The sequence below is a fragment of the Pongo abelii genome, chromosome 23, assembly GCF_028885655.2.
Source record: "Pongo abelii isolate AG06213 chromosome 23, NHGRI_mPonAbe1-v2.0_pri, whole genome shotgun sequence".
Taxonomy (NCBI): domain Eukaryota; kingdom Metazoa; phylum Chordata; class Mammalia; order Primates; family Hominidae; genus Pongo; species Pongo abelii.
In genome coordinates, this window is record NC_085929.1 from 23,614,598 (window position 1) to 23,637,450 (window position 22,853).

General features: G+C 49.5%; 1 protein-coding gene across 1 annotated transcript; it reads right to left on the minus strand.

The window, feature by feature from the left end:
- Positions 1–414: 414 nt before the first annotated feature.
- On the minus strand, positions 415–7,691 carry TMEM121B (transmembrane protein 121B). Its single transcript, XM_024239969.3, has one exon. The coding sequence runs from the start codon at positions 5,745–5,747 to the stop codon at positions 4,011–4,013; it is 1,737 nt and encodes a 578-aa protein (XP_024095737.1). The 5' UTR covers positions 5,748–7,691; the 3' UTR covers positions 415–4,010.
- Between the last annotated feature and the right edge of the window lie 15,162 nt (positions 7,692–22,853).

The following is a 22,853-nucleotide window of genomic DNA, read 5'->3' on the forward strand; positions in this document are numbered from 1 at the left end:
TCCTGTTTTATAAATAACGACATAGTTCCAGTTGATGGCCAAAGCCACAGTTAACGAGAGGCAGAGAGAGCTCAGGCTCCCAGGAGCTTCCACTCTCAGACCTTGCCTCCCGGGCTCTCCTGAGTCAAACCCCTGCGTAGCATTTGGCACAGCCAGAAGCAGCAAGCTAGGGTCACAACACACAGAGGGGCTGTGTAATACTGGCTGCCTCTGTGCTAAGAATATCACTATGTGTTTATTTTGGTGCAGACCCAATGTTCTTCCTTAGACTTAATACTACGCTTCATGTTAAAATAAAACCAAACAAAAACCCATGGCCTTGTTCTTCTTATTCATAAGTAAGAATTTGTGCTTCTGGCTGGGGCAAGAGTGATAGAGGAGGGCACGGTATTTAAAAATTAGTTTCTCAAGATGTTCCCCCTTTGGAAAGCTACTCTTAGAAAGAAATGGGAAGCCAGGCGTGGTGGCACACTTCTGTAGTCCCAGCTACTTGGGAGGCTGAGGCAGGAGGATTGTTTGAGCCCAGGAGTTTGAGGCTGCAGTGAACTATGACGGCGCCACTGCACTCCAGCCCGGGTGACAGAGTGAGATCCTGTCTCAAAAAGAAAGAAAAAGAAAGAAAGAAGGAAAGAAAGAAAAGTGCGAGAGAGAGCCCAGGGTGATGAGAAAAAATCGTTCTCAGGCTGAGTCCATTAGAGCTGAGTGGCTGTGCCAACAAAGCCTGTCAAGACACTCACCAGCTCCAGGCCACAGCTTCACTGCCTCCCTGAAAAACATGCCAACTGCCTAGAAGGAAAGGGCCAAGGTGTACTCATAATGTTAACACAAACTTACAAAATAATGGCGAATGTCACAGTGACATTTAAGAATTTTGTAAGGAAACCAGGACAGAAAAGATCTTAAAACAAACCACACAGGAAGCTTGTCACAAGTCTCAAGTTTTTTATTTTCAGAACAGAGTCTGGTTTTATTTTTAAAAAGAGAAGGAAAAAAGTGATAAATGCTAGTGAGGTGCCACTTCCCTCCTTCTTCCAGGCTCTAACCGCCAGCTAGCTCTCTTTCACAAAACCCACGGATGCAGAATCAGGGCATGTTAAAATGGAACAGTCTTTAGAGAGGGTCTACTCGTTTTAAAATAAGTAAGGATTTGGGGACTAACAGAGAGGAAGCCCCTGACTTGCTGAAATGTTAGGAGCAGGCAGTTCTCGAGATTCTGAGCCCAGGATCCTTTCCTGTGAACCATGCACATGCTAGCACTTGCCTCAGGAGACAGTGCCCTGCCTTGGCTGTCAGGTCCATGGGGAAATCTCAGGTTTGCCCCTTCACTAGGGATGCCCTAGAAAGCAAGGGCAAAGGAAGCTTTAGGAGTCATCGTGACTGGCGCAGGGGAAGTGGGTGCAAGGACTCAAGAAAAACACAGCAGAGGAAGGGACTGACCCTCTGAGCACACGGTGGTTGGCCCACATGTGTAAAAGAGGGTGACTGGGGCTGAACTGGGGGCCTGGTGTCTGCCAGAATTGGCCAAGTTGCCATCAGCTTCTTGACATATCCAGGGAAGTGGCAGCTCATTGGAACTTATCACAGCCTCCTACCAAAAACCTAACAGTACAGAGATTTTACAGTCAGGGAGGCCCAGCAGGAGATGGCCATCCAAACAATAGAAGGGGGGCCGGTCAGGGGCCAGCCAGAGGCTGGCCATGGCTCAGACACAATGTCCTTTCACAGTCACTGAGATTAGGTAGCAGAGAAACAGAGCAAAGCTGGACAGAGGACATGGGAACAGGGAGCAGCTGTTGGTACCCACCCAGGGCCCAGGCCCCAGAACCTTGAGTACAATCAAAGGGAGAGGAGAGGAGTCAGTGGGGGCAGGGGAACAAGGCAGAAAAAAATACCAATTAAGTGTGAAATCCAGCCAGCTATTGGGCCACATAGGGTGAGGGACTGGAAGCACAGATTGTGCATGGAGTGTAAACATTTTCCCCCGCTGTTCCCTGCTCTGAGAGCATGAGGAGGCTCAAGAGAACTCTGGTCAAGCCTTCTGCCCCTCTTATGTCTGTCTACAAGGGTGTCTTCTGCCCCAAGCCCCCAAGCAGTTGGAAGAGGGGGCTTCAAGCGGGAGGCAGGGGCTTGGCCTGGGTGCTGAGTTAACGGCCAGTGACTTGGCACTTCTGGCCCTCCAGAGTGCCAGGCCCTGCCCCACACCCAGCCCAGGCACCCAAGCCCTCCCTCCGGCCTTCTCTGCTGGGGCTTCACACACCCAGTGCAGAGCAGGGAATGTTCTGCAAGTGCAGCCTGGCTGGCTTCTCTCCCAGCCACCTTTACAGGGAGCATCAGGACCAGGGCTTTCAAGAGCCACAAACTCTAAAGAATGTGAGAGTTGAAATTACCTTCAACCTTAGAGATCACTCATCTAACTTCTACTTTTTTAATGTGAGAAAACAGGCCCAGGAAATAAAAATGATATGTCACTCAAAGCCAATGAGTGACAGAATCAGAACTAGAATCCACATCTTCTGGTAACTCGTCTAGAGTTTATTACACTACATAAAACTTCCCAAACGTAAGAATGGAGAAGGGGAAACAAAAATTCTTCAAGTTTCACCCCCACCACATCCCGTTGAGGGTGGAGGGAAGTGAGTATTTCCTGGCCTTGTTAGCTGCTGTCCTCCTGCCCCCTTAAAATACGTAAAAATACTTATCCTGCCTCAAAGACTGCAAGAGTGACATTCCACACCAAGACTGTAAGTGCACAGTCCCCAGATGTCTCTTGTCATCACCCTCAATGAGAGGAAGAGGGAAAGTTCTGCAGCCTGCCTTGGCCCTAACGAGACTCTTAACCAGACCAGAGGTGGGAGGTCACCACCTCACTTTCTGATCTACACTTCCTAGAGGAAAGACAGGTGGGGAATGGGGCTTCCTACTCCCTTGGGCCCATGGGAGGCCCAACTTCACACCCATCCAGGAACCCCACCGAAGCTATTACTCTAAGCCCAGATCCGACCCAGTTGGCACCAAACCACAGGAATGATAAGAGTTCTAGGTGCAGAGGGAGGAACAGAGAGAGGCCAAGCCAATGGCTGATACTCCGCAGACCCTGTAATAACACTGGCACCAAAACCCAGCTGGAGCCAGTGGCCATGGCAAATGCAACTTCTGAGTATTTTGTCTTCATTTTTTGCAAGCAGCATCAGTGCATGATGCAACAAAAGTTGAAAGCACGGAGGTAGAAATGCTCACTCACCCAAGAAAGGGTGCAGTTTGGTCCTTAGAGAATGGATCCCCTCCTCTCCCTGAGCTGAGAAGAGAGGAGCAGTATTGAGGAAGATCCTGGGTGAGATTCTCCCTTCAGGGGGAGTACCTGGGCAGCTCCCAGGGGCCCAGCTCTTCCTGGGAATTCATGGTCACAAATCCAGGCAGAAAAGAGGAGGGTAGTGATAAGTATGGTGTAGGGGGCAGGGCCTCCCCAGATCTCCTACCCATTGCAAAGGGCCACAGGGTGGACACGAGAAAACAACACTACACACACAGAGACATACACTTTGTATCTATCACCTGGAAGAAATCCGATAGACACATCAGTGGAAAGGGGGTTCTGGGTCAATTTCAAGGCATGGGACAATGGCCACTAACCACAGCCTAAAAGAGGCTGGCACTTCTAAGCAAGGGAGAAGGTCCAAGGCCCAGCACCCCTCTCCTCCTAATGGGAATTAGGATGGGAATTAGAGTGGACGTGGGCAAAGCAAGAAGCGGAGGTACCAGCCCCTTGGAAGTCAGCACTGGGGTAGGATAGAAGAGAGGAGAGGGTAAGTGCACCTACCTCTCTCACCGTTAACTGCTGGTCTCCCTCCAAGCGGTCCTCACCCCAGGGGTGCAGAAGGACACCCTGGCCCTTAGCCCTGAAAAGGGTTACCTCTTCCAAATAGACCCTGATCAAATCTGGGTGACAGAAGGTAGAAGACAAGGGGGTTGGGGACTCTCAAGCCAAAACCAAGGACCCGTGCCCTTCACCCTCAATTCTGGGAGGCCACAGCCAGGGTGTTGACATAGCCATGAGCCCCTCCTTCGTTCTCCGAGATGCAGTGGCCCAGCTGGGAGCCTCCCTGAGGTGGTGGCGGAGGTGGTGGAGGGGCGGAGGGCGGAGCACCGTAGCCCCCTCTGGCCCGACTCGGGGAGGCCCGACTGCCCCGGTCCCAGCAGCCCTCCAGGGCCTCCAGGCCCCGGCAGCCGAGGAAGAAGAGGTTCTTGAGCATGAAGATGGAGAGGGGCTGCTGGTAGCTGACCACCAGGAGGCAGCGCAGCGCCAGCAAGGGCACGTCCACCAGGCAGCCGCCCAGCAGGCGCAGAAGGCGGCTGCAGCTGCCAGGCCCGGAGGCCTGGCCCCAGGATGCAGCCGCTGCGGCCGCGGCGTTGAGCTCGTAGAGCCAGAGCACCGGCGAGGCGAGGGTGAGGAAGTAGACGGCGATGAGCAGGTAGCGCAGGTGCGCGGGCAGCGGCACGCGGCCCTCCAGCATCAGCTCCACCAGCGTGAAGCTGTCGAGCAGGTCCAGGCACGTGCCCAGGAAGCATCCGGCCGCGCGGTGCCGCTGGGGCTGCAGCAGCAGGGGTCCTGCCGATCCCGGGGGCGCGCCCGCCTCGCTGATGGCCCGCACCAAGCTGTAGAGCAGGGGCACCGACAGCGCCATGGTGAGACGGAAGCCCGTGGTGCCGAAGGGCGCGCGCAGCTCGATGAGGTCTAGGATGGACGTGCCCAGGATCAGCACCACCTTGGGAGTGAAGGCGATGGAGTAGATAAGCCAGGCCAGGTAGGCGAAGGCGAACTCGCCCGCTGCCGCGGCCGCCCCCAGGCCGCCCCCCGCGCCGCCGGCGCCCCCGCGGGCTCCGCGTGCCTTGGCCCCAGCGGTAGCGGCCGAGGGAGCGGGCAGGTGCAGGGGCGGCGCGGCGTGGTGGTGGTGCAGGTGGTGGTTGTGCGCGCCGCTGGCCGCGCCGCCCCGACGGCCCCGGCTGTTCTTGGCGAAGAAGATGGCCCAGCCCACCACCACCACCAGGTCAGTGGCGATCCAGGAGCACCAGTACAGGTCGGTTACGGCGATGAGGTACAGGTCCAGCAGGCCGCCCTGCGCCAGCAGCAGCACCACGGACAGCGCCTGGTAGCCCCAGCGGCACCTGGGACTGGGGGCGCAGCCGCGGCGCCGACCCCTGCGGCTGGGGCGGTCTGGGCAGCCGCAGCAGCAGCAACACGGGCAGCAGGAGGCGCCGCTGCCGGTCCCGGTGCCGCCCGCGCCCCCCGCCGAGCGGCTCCCGGGGCCCCCGACGGCCCCGGCCGCTGCGCCCCCGCCGAAGTCCGCGGCTGTCATGCTGCAGGAGGAGGTGGGCGTGGAGGTGGAGGAGGAGGTGGCGGCTGAGGAGGAGAAGGCGACAGGCGCAGGGCCGGCCGGGGCGCCCACCTGAGCCGGCGGCCCCAGGAGCGCGGCGTTGGGCACCAGCGGCTTGCTGACGCTGAGGCTCTCGTCGTCGTCCTCGCGCTCGGCGCCCGTGCTGCTGCTCGGGGAGCCGCCGCCCCCGCCACGTCTGCCGCCGCCTCCCCCGCGGCTGGTGCTGGTGCTGGTGCTGCTGTCGCCCGAGCCTCTCCGGCCGCGGAAGGAGCCCCCGCGGAGGAAGAGGGGCTGCAGCCGGGCGGCGGCCGGGGGCGGCGGGAAGGAACCGGACGCGGTGGAGACCGAGCGAGGGTGGCCGAGCGCCGGGCGCATTGTCCTCCGAGGGGCTCTGGGGCCGCCCAGCTGTTCCCTCCCCGCCAACCCTGGGCGGGCGAGGCGGGCTAGGCGGCCGAGGGGAGCCGGGGCCCGCCGCCTCCCCAGCAGTGGGGACTCGCACCTGGGCCGGGCGGCGGCGAGATCCGGACTGGAGCCACTGGACTGGGCGAGCCGGGCCGGGCTGCAGGGAGCGGGGGCAGGCGGGGAACCGAGCGGACCGCGGTGAAGGCAGGCGAGGCGGGGGCGGGGCGGGGCGGGGAGCGAGTCCCGCCGGGAGGGAGGGAGGCTGGCGGCGGGGAAACCAGGACTGGATTCGAGGGGGAGAGGAGGCAGCGAGACCAGAGGAGGAGAAAGCGCGGCACGCTGGATCAACGGGAAGAGAAGGGGCGGCGGTGCCGTGCGTCACAGTCGGGTCGGGAGCCCCGTGGCCTGGAGGAAGCGGGAAGAGGCGCGGGCAGCCGCCAGGGCGAGGCGATCCGGTGCGGGGGCACTCCCATGGAGCGCGGACTCCTAAGGAAGTCGCTGGGAGTCCCACCGGCTGCACCGCAGGGCGTTAGTACCTAGATGGCTTCGGTGCCCCCAAACGATGGGCTCAAGCTACAGGGCAGGCTTTGCACCTGGCCTTCTCAGCTCTGAGGCAGGCAGTGGGCAGCCTCGCCTCCACCCTCCGTCCAGCGCCCTTCCCATGGGGCCATCCGCCTCTCCCTAAGGCACTAAAAACCAGTGGAGGAGTCAGGCCATGTTGGCAAAAAGGCCCAGGGCAGCAGCCCCAGACCTATAGTCCTAAATATCCATGTACCCAGCCCTGGGGTCACGAGCCATCTCAGGGACGACCCGATTCCAGCGGATGGAGAAGTTCCCTGAAAACACCTGCCTGGGAGGAGAGACTAGGGAACAGGATTGGGCAAGTGGCATCCGCCCAGCGGGCTTCTCAAAGGTTTTTAAAGCAGAATGGGACATAACAGGAAGATGTGTCTAGCAGAGAGGAAAATAAAGGGGCATTTAGAGGTGTGGGCACCTGGATGAAAACAAAGGCTCCAAAGGGATGATGGTGAGGGTTACAGCCCATCACAGTAGACAGAGACACCAAGGAAGGAATGCAGTCAGTGGCCCTGCGTAGACAGGCTCAGGAGAGAGCACACCAGCTCACCCCAGGTGAGCTAGGACTGGATGTCGATGCAGCAACTCTGGAAGGCAGAAGGTAGAGTGCTGCCTTTAGGGGTTTAAGGGAGAAAGAAATGACTAGAGCAGTCGGGGCTCGAAAACAATCTGAGGTTCACCAATAATGGAGACATCCCATTCCCAGCCCCATGAAAACAAGACAGAAAGCCTGCCTGCCCTGTTCGCCTCCACACCCTTCTGGGGCCTGTGGGCTCCCTGATTTCATGACCTTTGAAGCTGCTGCTGCGGGCTCATCTCCCCTAGGTAACAGCTTGCAGCATGATAATACCATGCAGTGTGAGGGAGCTGCATGCAGTGGAGCCGCAGGGGTTAGTCAGGCCTCGCCCCTAAATCCGCCTCTTGAATAAGGGTCAGTTTCAGCCAAACCTGTCTTTTCCAGTTCCCTGGAGGTCAGTCTGCACAGCCAATCCCTGGTAAATATACAATTTAGAACCTGCACCATCTCCACCTCCTCCACACACACCACCTTTGGAAAGCTGGCACGGTGGTGAGGGCAGGAGCTCTGTGGCCGCCATCCCAGCTGTGCCACTTAACACCTTTGTGGTCTTAGCCTGAATATTTCACCTCAGAATGTCGATCTGTGAAAAGGACCCCACCCCAGCCGGGCATGGTGGCTCACGCCTGTAATCCCAGCACTTTGGGAGGCCGAGGCGGGCGGATCACCTGAGGTCGGGAGTTTGAGACCAGCCTGACCAACATGGAGAAACCCCATCTCTATTGAAAATACAAAACTAGCCGGGCATGGTGGCGCATGCCTGTAATCCCAGCTACTCGGGAGGCTGAGGCAGAAGAATCGCTTGAACCCGGGAGGCAGAGGTTGCAGTGAGCCAAGATTGTGCCATTGCACTCCTGCCTGGGCAACAAGAATAAAACTCCATCTCAAAAAAGAAATTGTTAAAGGACCTCACTCCTACCTTAAGGGATTGTTTTGAGTATGAAGACAGATCACGTGTGCAACCTCTCTTCGATGACAGAGCCAGTCCCTGGCTCACAGTCCATGCTCAGTTAAAGGTCTCTGTGTTATCATCATTCCATTAGCCCATGCCTTAGCCTCCCAGGGAACATCGACTCATAGCAGGGGCCACCAATGGCTGTTTTCTGCCTGGATTCTGAGTCCTGCTCCCCAACAGCGTTGCACTTTGGTAAGTGCCCAGGAGCAAAGCTGCCATGGTTAGGAGCACTGGTTCTTGGAGCCGGTCTTCTCAGGCTCACAGTGTGAGACATCCAGGGTGCCAGTTGGGGCCACCCATGTGGGGCAGGGTGGAAAGTGAACAGTCTAGCGGGTACAGTCACCACTCAGGGTGAGCAACACAGCAGGCCTGGCAGCTACCAGGGCTAAGCCAGTCCAGGTCAAAGAGTGGTCTTATTGGGGAGCTGCCAGTTGCTAATGGGGGTGATTATAGCAGCCTCCCCATCCCTCCAGGGGAACACCAGCCAGCAGCTCACGCGGAAGCTGGCCCAGGCCTCTTGCACAAATAAGTAAAGTGGTGGAAGAAGGAAGCAGCTGGTGGGGCGCGGTGGCTCACGCCTGCAATCCCAGCAATTTGGGAGGCAGAGGTGGGCAGATCACGTGAGGTCAGGAGTTTGAGACCAGCCTGGCCAACACAGTGAAACTCCGCCTCTACTAATAATACAAAAATTAGCCAGGGGTGGTGGCATGCACCTGTAATCCCAGCTACTCGGGAAGGCTAAGGCAGGAGAATCACTTGAACCCGGGAGGCGGAGCTTGCAGTGAGCCGAGATCGCGCCATTTCACTCCAGCCTGGGCAACAGAGTGAAACTGTGTCTCAAAAAAAAAAAAAAGAAAGAAAAGAAAAGAAAAAGGAAGCAGCTGATGAAGCAAGAGCTGGACTCCTGAGAGCCAGGGAAGAGCACCCTCCCACTCCCCAGCGCACACCCTACCCTGTCTCAAAACAAAACAAAACTAAACTAAAAGTAAAAAATAAACCGGCTGGGCGCAGTGGCTCACGCCTGTAATCCCAGCACTTTGGGAGGCTGAGGCAGGTGGATCACCTGAGGTCAGGAGTTTGAGACCAGCCTGAACAATATGATGAAACCCTGTCTCTACTAAAAATACAAAAATTAGCCAGGCCTGGTAGCATGCACCTGTAATCCCAGCTACTTGGGAGGCTGAGACAGGAGAATCTCTTGAACCCGGGAGGCAGAGGTTGTGGTAAGCTGAGATCACACCATTGCACTCTAGCCGGGACAACTCCTCCTTTTGAGAAGGAGTGAAACATATAACCAATTAAGCACAATGAAGTATTATGAATATTATGACCAAATTCAGAGTCCAGAAGAGATACAAAATAGGAGTGGGGCAGCAAAGCCTTCACAGAGGACAAGACGAGAGAGCTGTTTTGAAGGCTGAGCAGGTGTTGGGTAGCAGATAGGAGGTAGAGCTGGATCAGAAGAGCATTCCAGGAGCAAGATGGACAAAGGGCCTAAGGCATACAGTAGCAGGCCCTATACAGTTACAAATATTGGCTCTGCTTGAATATGAAGTACAAGAGAGCATGCAATGAAAGGCACAGCTGAGGAAAACAGGTAGGGCTAAGTTACAGTGGGCCTCGGACTCTAAGCCGAACCTGGGCTGCATTCTAAGGCAGGAAGGGACTCTTGAAAGCAGAAGTATACCAAGCACGGAGCTGCGTGTTAGAAAAGTTGCTCTGTAATGCAGACAATGGATTAGAGGGAATGAAAAATGGAGGTACAGAGACTATGTTCTGGTTCTGGCAATACTGTGAACTAAATCATATAAAAACTCCCCAGTTTACCAAAAAAAACAACACTCAATGAAATACAACATTCTTTAAATGCATAGTTAATCTCAAAGAGTAAGGGAAACTCTTGGAACCATAAATGAAGAGGAAACCAGACTGGAAAGTGAAATAAATGAGGCTGTGAGTGCCTTCAGATATATAGTCAGTCTCACTTAGCCACATTGTCTAATATGGTGGGGACTGGCCACATGCGGCTCTCTAACTTTAAATTTAGGCCAGGCACGGTGGCTTACGCCTGTAATCCCAGCACTTCGGGAGACCGAGGCAGTTGGATCACCTGAAGTCAGAAGTTCGAGACCAGCCTGGTCAACATGGCAAAACCCCGTCTCTACTAAAAATACAAAAATTAGCGGGGCTTGATGGCATGGGCCTGTAGTCCTAGCTACTCAGGAGGCTGAGATGGGAGAATCGTTTGAACACGGGAGGCAGAGGTTGCAGTGAGCCAAGATGGTGCCACTGCACTTTAGCCTGTGTGATAGAGCAAGACTCCATCCCCTCAAAAAAAAGTTTCAAAAAAAAAGTGTCTTGCATATTTCTTCTCCTTTCTTCTCTTAATTTATTCAAAAAGCAATTGCATAAAACTGTAATTGTATTGTTGGGCCTTAACATATAGAAATGTAATAGGTTTGACAATAATAGCACAAAGAAGGTAGTTGAGGGCAAAGCTGTATTAAGGCAAGGAAATGACATAAGATGGTAACTCAAATCCACAGAAATAAATGAAGACAGCCAGAAATGGTAAAATACAGATATAGATAAATATTTTTTAATATCTTACATATAGGCCAAGCATGGTAGCTCACATCTGTAATCCCAGAACTTTGGGAGGCCAAGGCATATGGATTGCTTGAGCTCAGAAGTTTGAGACCAGCCTAGGTAACATGGTGAAACCCCATCTCTACAAAAAATATTTTAAAAATTAGCCAGGCGTCAAAAACAAGTAAATAAATAAATAAAAATTAGCCGGGCGTGGTGGTGCATGCCTATAGTTCCAGCTACTTGACTTGGGAGGCTGAGGCAGGAGAACTGCTTGAACCCCGGAAGTGGATCTTGCAGTGAGCCAAGATCCACCACTGCACTCCAGCCTGAGCAACAGAGTGAGACCCCATCTCAAAAAAAAAAAAAAAAAAAAAAAAATTAGCCCGGTTTGGTGGCACATGCCTGTAGTTCCAGCCACTTAGGAGGCTGAGGTAGGAGGATCACTTGAGCCCAGGAGATTGAGGCTACAGTGAGCCCCGATCGTGCCATTGCACTCCAGCCTGAGTGACAAAGCAAGACCCTGTCTCAAAAAAAATGTTATATATGTATAATGTATAATAATAATGGCACCAAAAAGGCAAAGAAGGAATAGAGCTATCTAGAAACGAAGTCTCTTTATCTCACTGGAATTAAGTTGGTATAAATCTGAAGTTAATTTTGATAAGCTAATATGTATAAGCTCTAGAGCGACACTAAGAAAATAACTCAAAAAGTAGTTTAGAAATCATTAAAGGAATTAAAATGTTACACTATGAAAACTCACTCAATACAAAAAAGAAAAGAAATATTAAAAAAAAAAAAAAAACTAGCCAGGCGTAGTGGCTCATGCCTGTAATCCCAGCACTTTGGGAGGCAGAGGCGGGTGGATCACCTGAGGTCAGAGTTCAAGACCAGCCTGATCAATACAGTGTTTCACCAATACTCCGTCTGGGGGGAAAGCAAACAAACAAACACTTCAGTCCTACCTGAGGTGCTCAAAAATAAACAAACAAACAAAAAACCTGGCCGGGTACATTTGAGATCAGCCTGGGCAAGATAGCAAGACCTCATCTCTAAGAATAATTTTTTTTTTTCAAGACAGAATCTTGCTCTATCCCCCAGGCTGTAGTGCAGTGGCACGATCTCGGCTCACTGCAACCTCCGCCTCCCGGGTTCAAGCGATTCTCATGCCTCAGCCTCCCAAGCAGCTGGGATTACAGGCGCCCGCCACCACACCAGGCTTATTTTTGTATTTTTAGTAGAGACAGTGTTTCTCTATCTTGGTCAGGCTGGTCCCAAACTCCCGACCTCAGGTGATCTGCACGCCTCAGCCTCCCAAAGTGCTGGGATTACAGGCGTGAGCCACCATGACTGGCCATAAAAATAATTTTTTTTTTTTAAGTAGCCGGACATAGTGGCATGTGCCTGTAGTCCTAGCCACCCAGGAGGCTAAAGTGGGAGGGTCATTTGAGGCCAGGAGTTTGAAGTTACAATGAGCTATGATCATGCCACTGTACTCCAGCTTGGGTGACAGAGCAAGACTGTGTCTCAAAAAAAAGAAAAGAAAAGAAACCTTCAGATTTCAAGTATATAGTAGTCCTCCCTTTATCCGTGAGGGATTCATTCCAAGACCTCCAGTGGATGCCTGAAACTGAAGATATACATATACTATGTTTATTTTCCTATACATACCTATGATAAAGTTTAATTTATAAATTAGGTACAGTAAGAGATTAAGAATAGTAACTAATAATAGAACAATTATAACAATATAATAAAAGTGTATGTGAATGTGGTGCCTCTCTATCTCAAAATATCTTAATATTTTCAGACAGTGCTTTACCACGGAACTGAAACCATGAAAACTGAAACTGCAAATAGGAGAGACTGCTGTATAGTCACTGAAAAAATTTAATGGATGAGCTCAACAGCAAATTAGACACAACTGAAGTGAGTACATTTAACAATATATATGAAGACATTCTCTAGAATGTAGTACAGAGAGCTAGAGACTGAAAATATCTAGGAGACAAGAGACATGAGAGATAGATTGGAATATCCAAAATATGTCTAACAGAAGCTCCAGAGAGAGAATATAAAAGAATAAGGGAAAGACAATACAGAAATGTGAACTGAGAATTTTCCAAAATTGGTGAAAGAACTTCTCCAACCCACAGATTTAGGAATTGCAATGAATCCTAAACAGGATGAATAAAAATAAACATGCTCCGAGATGTTTTCAAGTAAAATCGTAGAACTCTAGACAAGAAAAAGATCTTAAGAGAAATCAAACAGTAAAAAACAAATTACTTACAACAAACAACAATTAGATTAATGGCAGACTTCTCATCAGAAATAACAGAAGTCAGAATGCAGTGGATGGTAGAAATAAAGCTAAATAATCAGTAATCACAATAGATGTCATATTAAACAACAGATGATCAGATTGGATTTTTTTTAAATGTCCAGTTATAGGCTTTTACAAGAAATATCCCATGGCCTGGCATGGTGGTTCACGCCTGTAATCCCAGCACTTTGGGAGGCTGAAGCAGAAGGAACCCTCGAGCCCAGACTGGGCAACAAAGTGAGATGCCATTTCTAAAAAAAAAAAAAAAAAAGAATCGGTTTTTTTTTTTGGCGGGGGGCGGGGGTTTGTTTTTGTGTTTGTTTTTTTAATGAAGTTTCGCTCTTGTTGCCCAGGCTGGAGTGCAATGGTGAGATCTCAGCTCACCACAACCTCCTCCTCCCAGGATCAAGCGATTCTTCCGCCTCAGCCTCCCGAGTAGCTGGGATTACAGGCATGCGCCACCATACCCAGCTAATTTTGTATTTTTAGTAGTGACAGGGTTTCTCTATGTTGGTCAGGCTGATCTCGAACTCCTGACCTCAGGTGATCCTCCCACCTCGGCCTCCCAGAATGCTGGGATTACAGGCATGAGCCACCATGCCCGGCCTTCAAAAAATCGTTTTTAATTAGCCAGGTGTAGTGATACATGCCTGTAGTCCCAGCTAGTCAGAAGGCTGAAGTGGGAGGATCCCTTGAGCCCAGGAGTTGGAGGTTGCAGTGAGCTATGATCACACCATTGCACCCCAGCCTGGGTGACAGAGCAAGACCGTGTCTCAAAAATAAATAAATAAAAGAAAAAGAGAAATATCCCTAAAATATAAAGACAAAGTAAAAAAGGGCTGAAGAAAAAAATACACAAATATAATTTAATGCATGTATATAATTAAACTAGGCAAATATCAACTTTAAAAAGTGGGTTCGGCAATATTAATACCAGAAAAAATAAACCATACGACAAAGAATATTCTTAGGGATAACGAAGTTCACTATATAATGATGAAAGACAGTACACCACAGTAGTGAAGGGCACACACTCTATAGCCAGACTACCTGGATTCAAACCCTGACTCCACCATTTAGTTTCATTTTACTTTTATTTTTTTTTATTTTTTGGAGACGGAGCCTCACTTTGTCACCCAGGCTCGAGTGCAGTGGCACGATCTTGGCTCACTGCAACCTCTGCCTCCCAGGTTCAAGCAATTCTCCTGTCTCAGCCTCCCAAGTAGCTGGGATTATAGGCGCCTGCCACCACACCCAGCTAATTTTTTTTTTTGTATTTTTAGTAGAGACAGAGTTTCGCCATGTTGGCCAGGCTGGTCTGGAACTCCTGACCTCAGGTGATCTGCCCGCCTTGGCCTCCCAAAGTGCTGGGATTACAGACGTGAGCCACCGCGCCCAGCTGACTCCACCATTTAGAAGCTGAGTGACCTTAGGCAAATTACTTAATCTCTCTTTCCTTGATTTTCCCACCAGAAAATGGGGAAAATAATAGTACCCACTTCATAGAGTTGTTATGAGGAGTAAATGAATTAATATATAGAAAGTGCTCAGCACTTCTGCAGCAAAAACATATTATACATTGTATTTAGTAACATGATCATTAATTTCACTCTTTATTTCAATATGTATGCATGTTGACTTATGCCGATCTAATTTCTTTCTGCTTTACAAATATTCTATTTTATCCATTCAAAATATTTAGAAACAAGATATGGAATTTTGTAGATTTAGCTAATGAATTATAAGAATTCTTGAAATGTCACTATGAAAGTAAGAAAAACAGACTAGAATACTTCAAAATTAAATTCTGGTGCTTCATTTATACATATAAAGAGAGATGGAGAGATTATGAAATGGAAATGTTTCAATCAAAGCAAAAAAAATGAAATTTAACATCAATAAACAGTAGAAAGAAGAGAAAAATCTCAAAAAAAAAAAAAAAAAGAAAGTGCTCAGCACAAAGTGCTATATAAATATTTGCTGCTGTAAAAGGACCAAGTTCCAGAAAGACTATAGTTCTGAATGTGTATGTATTCAATAACATAGCCCTAAAATATATAAATAAAAATGGATAATATTTATGAGACATTGGCAAATAACCTAATGATAGTGAGAAATATAAACACATCTCTCAGTAATTGATAGTTCAAACAGATAAAACATTGGTACAGATGTATACAAGTTGAACCATATCATTAACAAGCTTGATCTAAACGGCTGAATTTAGAGCTCTGTACCTCCAAAATTAGATACTACACATTGTTTACAATTTTACATGCAACATTTACAAAGCCTGACCATGTACAGACCAATCCTTTGACCTCACAACAATTAGATTAGAATAAAATCACAAAACGATGACCAACCACCCCCCACATATTTGGAAGTTTAAAGACATACTTCCAAATGAATCATCCAAAAATTAGAAAATATTTAGAACTAAATGAACATAAAAACACCACCTGTCAAAATGGATGGGACATAGCCAAAGCAGAAGCAGAACAGTTATAGCCTTAAATGTTTGTGTTACAAAAGGAGAAAATTGAACATTTAATAAGGTAAACATCCAACTTAATAAATTGGCTGAGCACAGTGGTTTGTCATCCCAGCACTTTGGGAGGCTAAGGCAGGAGGGTCACTTGAGGCTAGTAGTTTGAGATCAGCCTGGGTAACATAGCAAGACGTTGTCTCTATAAAAAATTAAAATATCAGCCAGGCATGATGGTACATGCCTGTAGCCCCAGCTACTTGGGAGGCTGAGGTGAAGGACCTCTTGAGCCCAGCAGTTTGAGGCTACAGTGATCCATGATCACACCACTTCCAGCCTAGGCAACAGAGTGAGATCCTGTCTCAAAATAAATAAATAAAAGTTGGAGAAAGAAAAGCAAGTACAATGAAAACACAAAGAAGGAAATATGATTGGGTATGGTGGCTCATGCTTGTAATCCTAACACTTTGTTTTTTGTTTGTTTGTTTTGTTTTGAGATGGAGTCTCACTCTGTCGCCCAGGCTGGAGTGCAGTGGTGCGATCTCAGCTCACTGCAACCTCTGCCTCCTGGGTTCAAGCAATTATCCTGCCTCAGCCTCCTGAGTAGCTGGGACTACAGGCGCACGCCATCATGCCCGGCTAATTTTTGTATTTGTAGTAGAGACAGGGTTTCACCATGTTAACCAGGATGGTCTTGATCTCCTGACCTCGTGATCTGCCAGCCTCAGCCTCCCAAAGTGCTGGGATTACAGGCGTGAGCCACCGCACCCAGCAATCCTAGCACTTTGAGAGGCCAAGGCATCAACTTTCAAACTGGGTAACGGATAGAGGCTGAAAGAGATTTGAGGTGTATGCTAGAAATGTGGACATTAAGGGTGATACTGATGAGGACTCAGAAAGAAAAGAGGAGAGCTGTAGCGAAACCTCAATCTTCTTAGAGAATACCTAAGTAATCTTGAACAGAATGCTGGTGGGAATATACAGTAAGGCCATTCTTTTTTTTTTTTTTTTTTTTTTTAAACAGAGTCTCACTCTGTCGCCCAGGCTGAAGTGTAATGGCGTGATCTTGCTGCAACCTCCACTTCCTGAGTTCAAGTGATTCTCCTGCCTCAGCCGCCCGAGTAGTTGGGACTACAGCTGCATGCCACCACACCCGGCTAATTTTTGTATTTTTAGTAAAGACGGGGTTTCACCATGTTGACCAGGCTGGTCTAGAACTCCTGACCTCAAGTGATGCACCCGCCTTGACCTCCCAAAGTGCTGGGATTACAGGCAGTAAGACCATTCTGATGGGGCCACAGATGGAAATGAAGAACATTTACTGGAAGCTGGACAAAAGGCCATCCTTGTTAGGAAGAAGCAAAGAACTTGGCTAAATTGTGTTCATGTTCTATCATTTTGTGGAGGTAACAATTGCAAGCAATGAAACTTGCAATTGGATGTTTGGCTTAGGAAATCTCTAAACAAAGTATTGAACGAGTTACCTAGCTCCTTCTGACTGCTTCCAGTAAAATTCAAGAGAGACATAAATGACTTAAAGACAGAACTGTTAAGCAAAAAGTAATAAGAACTTGAAATTCTGAAAAATGATCAGCCCATCCATATAGAAAAGAACAAGAACCCCGTCTGGAGAGAGCACTAATGGTGTTGCTGTGTTGCCAAGCTCCTTTAGTAAGATTAGTATGGATCAGCCATTGCAACAGAAGCTAGGAGCTATTCTCCAAGATAATGGAAGAAGGACCCTGAAGGCAATTCAGAGATCATGACAGCTGGCACTCTCATCACCGGCCCAGAGTGCAAGGACCCACAGTGCAGAGCAGATTCAAAGGCTGGCCACCTCTCTGATCCAGGCCAGCCAAGAAGCAGGAATTAGGCCCTCACCAGACACCAAATCTGCTGATGATGCCTTGATCTTGGACGGTCCAGTCTCCAAAAGTATGAGAAATAAATTTATGTTTTCACAGGACACCCAGTCTATGGTCTTCTAATAGCCTGAATGGACTAAGACATAGACCAATTGCACTTATGAACATAGACAAAGAACTCCTGAACAAATTACCAGCAGTAGCGGCCAGCGACATGTAACATAACCAATTTGGTTTTATCCCAGGGACGAAAGAAAGAGTTAAAGATGAAAACAGGCTGGGCGTAGTGACTCACGCCTGTTATCCCAACATTCTGGAGGCCAAGGTGGGAGGGGCGCTTGAAGCCCAGGAGTTTGAGAGCCGCCTAGGCAACATGGCAAGACCTCGCCTCTACAAAAAATAAAAAAATAAAATTAGCTGGGGTGTGGTGGCACATACCTGTAGTCCCAGCTACTTGGGAGGCTGAGGCGGGAGAATTGCTTAAGCCCGGGAGGTCGAGGCTGCCGTGAGCCAGGACTGAGCAACTGCACTGCAACCTGGGTGACAGAGAGAGACCCTGTCTCCAAGAAAAAAAAAAAGATGAAAACAAAATATATTAATATAGTTTACCATATTAACAGATTAAAGGAGAAGAACACTTAAGATCAACTCAACAGAGAAACAAACATTTAATATCTATTCATGAATTTCAACAAACATTGAGCAAAACAAAATTTTTTGCTCCATTGGTCTTGCTCTGTTGTCCAGACCAGAGTGCGGTGGCACAATCATAGCTCACTGCAGCTTTGAATCCTAGGCTCAAGCAACCCTCCTGCCTCAGCCTTCCAAGTAGCTGTGACTACAAGCATGTGCCACCATGCCCAGCTATTTTTTTGTTTGTTTGTAGAGAGAGGGTCTCCCTATGTTGCCCGGGCTGGTCTCAAACTCCTGGACTCAAGAGATCCTCCTGCTTCTGCCTCCCAGAGTGCTGGGATTATAGGTGTGAGCCACCAAGCCTGGTCAGAATTTCTTTATTCCTAGTAAATAGTAATATGGCAACAGAGACAGACTAGATGCTGTCCAATCCCATTTCCTCTTCCTAGACAGAGAAAGACCACATTTCCCATGCTCTTTGTAGTCACATTAGAACCATGTGGCTAGCCAATAAACATGCACACATGTGGCATCCACCACAGCCTGGTTCGGCCATAAATCCCTTCGCAGTTATCCATTCACGCTGTCTCCCACAGACCTTGGACCCATGTGTGGAAGACGACAGCATCACCAACTGGAGGGTGCCTGGATCCCTTAGTCACCACTTGCAGTGAAAAGGTCAAGAGTAGCCACCTGACCCATATCAGGCTATGAAGTGAGTAAGAAAGAAAGATTTTGTGAAGCCACATTTTCATACATGTGTAGGTCTGTTTCTGGGTACTCTACTTTGTGCCATTGGTTTGTATCTCTCCCTCTGCCAGTAGAACAGTGTCTTAATTATTGTAACTTTATAAAAATGCTTGATATCTGATAGGCAAGTCCAATGTCGAGACACAATGAATTCCTCTAGAACAAGGGCAGTTTCTCATTTCTTTTCTTTTCTTTCTTTTTTTTTTGAGATGGAGTCTCACTCTGTCATCCAGGCTGGAGTGCAATGGTGCAATCTCGGCTCACTGCAACCTCCGCCTCTTGGTTTCAAGTGATTCTCCTGCCTCAGCCTCCCGAGTGGCTGGGATTACAAGCACGTGCCACCTGCCTGGTAATTTTTTTTTTTTTTTTTTTTTTTTTTTTTTTTAGCCTGTAATCCCAGCACTTTGGGAGGCCGAGGCAGGCGGATCACGAGGTCAGGAGATGCAGACCATCCTGGCTAACACAGTGAAACCCCGTCTCTACTAAAAATACAAAAAAAAGTTAGCCGGGCGTGGTGGTGGGCGCCTGTAGTCCCAGCTACTTGGGAGGCTAAGGCAGGAGAATCACTTGAAACCGAGAGGCCGGAGGTTGCCGTGAGCCGAGATTGCACCATTGCACTCCAGCCTGGATGACAGAGTGAGACTCCATCTCAAGAAAAAAAGAAAGAAAGAAAGAAAAGAAAAGAAATGAGAAACTCCCTTGTTCTAGAGGAATTCATCCTGTTGGGCGGGCAAATCATGAGGTCAGGAGATTGAGACCACCCTGGCTAACATGGTGAAACCCCGTGTCTACTAAAAATACAAAAAAAAATTAGCCGGGCGTGGTGGCGGGTGCCTGTAGTCCCAGCTACTCGGGAGGCTGAGGCAGGAGAATGGCGTGAACCCGGGAGTCGGAGCTTGCAGTGAGTCGAGATCACGCCACTGCCCTCCAGCCTGGGCGACAGAGCAAGACTCCGTCTCAAGAAGAAAAAAAAAAAAGGAAAAAAGAAAAAAGACCAAAGGAAGAAGCAGACAAGAAAGGAAGAAAGAACACCCCTCCCCTCTCCAAAGAGACAGCTCCAGGAATGCCAAGGCTGCTCGCCTAGGGATGCAGAGCCAGAAAACTCAAGTCAGAGTGGGAGGAGGTAGGGAAGGAGTTTCAAGCTAGACTCCTATTCTCTCTCTCCACCCCCTCTCTCACCCCAAAAAGAGAGAAAATGACACGAGGCTTTGGAACCAAGAGCTGGAGGAACCTGGAAGCAAAAGCTGAGGCTGTCAGCTGCCCAGCAGTTAACACCCTGAGACCATCTTCCCACTTCCAACACCCACAGAAGCTGCCTCCCAAGGGCCCCTGTGTCCCCGCATGGCCCACCTCAGCAGTATGATGCAGCACTGGGGAAGTGACAGAATGTGAAAAAAACTATTATAGCTGAGATATTTTAAAATTCCGCCCTCCAGGCAGCATCTGGTTGCTACAGCAACCCCAGCTCTGCAGGGTGTCCCGATTACCAGCAGGCTCCCTGCACCTGCCTCAGGCTGAGAGCAGGCGGCTGCCGCCAAGGGGAACACCAAGGAAATGCCCATGTTCTGATTCCAAGGTAATGGCTCAGACCCAAGGGGATTTTTGTCTGTTCCATGTGCAACCTGATGAAGTTTTGTCCCATGTTAATAATTTCATTAAAAATATGGCCTTACGTCCTATTCGATGCACTCACAGTCTTTTTTTTTATTCACTCAGCTCTATCAAAACACAAAAAGATAACATTTTCATTCATTTGGGATTGAGCAAATGAAAGCAGCTGGATGAGTTTTGGTTCCAGGGTTTAGACAAAGCCCCTAAGGGACAAAATTGGAATCAGAGCTGAGTGGCTGGCCCTGCTCTCTAGATTTGCATAAGTCATGTGGCAGGACACTTGCTCTTTTGCACCCAGCCTAAAATAGCTTATGATATCTTTAGGAAGCCCGAACAAGTAATAAATAGGGGGCTGAGCACCATGGCTCACGCCTGTTATCCCAACACTTTGGAAGGCTGAGGCAGGGGTATCACTTGAGCCCAGGAGTTCCAGACCAGCCTGGGTAACATAGCAAGTTCCTGTCTCAACAAAAAAATTACAGGCTGGGCGCGGTGGTTCACGCCTGTAATCCCTGCACTTTGGGAGGCTGAGGCAGGTGGATCACCTGAGGTCAGGAGTTTGAGACCAGCCTGGCCAACATTGTGAGACTCCATCTCTATTAAAAATACAAAAAATTAGCTGGGTGTTGTGGCTGGCGCCTGCAAGCCCAGCTACTCGGGAGGCCGAGGTGGGAGAATCACTTGAACTCGGGAGGCGGAGGTTGCAGTGAGCCGAGATTGCGCCACTGCACTCCAGCCTGGGCGATAGAGCGAGACTCCATCTCAAAAAAAAAAAAAAAAATTACATTAGCTGGTCGTGGTTGTGCACACCTGTAGTCCCAGCTATTTGGGAGGGTGAGGTGGGAGCATCACTAGAGCCCAAGGAAGTCAAGGCTGCAGTGAGCCATGATCACGCCACTGCACTCTAGCCAGAGTGTGTGGTGTGTGGTGATACACACCTGTAATCCCAGCACTTCAGGAGGCTGAGGAGGGAGAATCGCTTGAGCCCAGGAGTTCAAGACCAGCTGGGTCAACATAGCGGGACCCCATCTCAAAATATAATAAATAAATAAGTGAAATTAAATGAGAAAGAATGAATGGCTTCTGACTTTGTGCCCTCATTTCTGAAAATGGCGTAGATAAGAATTCTCTCTCCATGAGGGGCTTCGTGAGGCTCTAACAAAGTAGGAACGGATGACACCTGTTTCAAAATGCTTTGGAAAATGCTAACCACCATGCAAATGTGAGCCAGCAAGACTGTGTCCTGGCCAGCAGCTCAGACGGCCAACACAAAGGTGCTTCAGAGGTCAGGGACTGGTCTTCAGAGACTCAGAGACTTGCGTCATGTCCTGGAGCAGCTGCTCTGGGTGCAGCCCAGACGAGCTCGCAGGTCAGATAGGTCAACAGGTCAACCTCACCACGCAGATTGACAGAATAACCCAGCTCAGTGCCTTGGTGCTGTTGGCGCCACAAGGCACCTGCCCAACACGCACCCCATGAGCCTTTCACACACAACCCGAATTTTGTTTGAGCAACAATGTGCCAGTCCCTGCCTGCTTGTCACTGGGGGTGTCTGTGTGACCCCCTCATCATCACCTGCAGAACTGGAGGTCAGAAGGGGGCACTCCTGGGGATGAAGCTCCATGAGCTCTGCTCTGGGCCCTTCCCTCCCTCCCCCCTCCCAGTGGGGCTGAGGGGCTTGCACATGTAAGGGGGCCACCTTGCCACTGGACAAAGCACACGTGCTGAGGATGGTGGGGTGGGCACTGAGTCCTCCAGGATAGCCTGGCACGGCTCCCAGCCCTGACATGCCACTTCTGACCTTCCCATCACTTAGAAAAATAACCTCCTGTTGGGTCAAGCCACCAATCAAACTTCTGTTAGAGGCCAGGTGCAGTGGCTCATGCTTGCAATCCCAGCACTTTGGGAAGCCAAGGCGGAAGGATCACTTGATGCCAGTTCGAGACCAGTCTGAGCAACATGGTGAGACCCCATCTCTTAAAAAAAAAAAAAAAATTAATTAGCTGGGTGCAGTGGGGCACACCTCTACTCCTAGCTACTCAGAAGGCTGAGGTGGGAGAATCACTTGAGCCTGGGAAATAGAGGCTGCAGTAAGCAGTGATTGTGCCACTGCACTTCAGCCTGGGTGACACAGCAAGACCCCAGACTCTAAAAGAAAAAGACCAAAAAGATTTCTGTTAGGAACAGAACATAATCTGAAATGATACAGAACTGTACTTATAACAGCTCATTTATTTCTCAGATAGTCCTATGAAACAAACATTGCCAATGCCAATTTCATGGGTGAGAAAATGGAAGCTTGGAGGAGTGAAGGAAGTTGCCCAAGGCCATATAGCTAGTGGATGGCCGGGCTGGGACTCCATCGCCAGGCCTGCAGTCCTTTCACTTCTGCCACGCTCCCTAGGGAGTGAAAGCAGAGGGAGGCGTGTTCGTGTCCAAGGGCCCTGTGGAGGACTCACCATAGGAGGGTCTCAGGGGCCATCTACTATCATCTTTTGAAGCCTGCCAAGTGCCAGGCATGCAGGCGTGGGGACGCGATTATGAACCAATACGGACAGAGTCCATGGAGTTGTAGAAGACATAGAATCAGCAAGTATATGTGGCTCATGGGGTGGTAGGTACCATGAAAACATTAAGTAGGGTAAGGATGATGGTGCTACGTTTACAGAAAGTCAAGGAAATTGGAATGGCACATCCATCAGACCC

Bases quoted from the DNA above. Each gene is read 5' to 3' on its own strand.
- TMEM121B (XM_024239969.3), bottom strand. From the start codon at position 5,747: ATGCGCCCGGCGCTCGGCCACCCTCGCTCGGTCTCCACCGCGTCCGGT.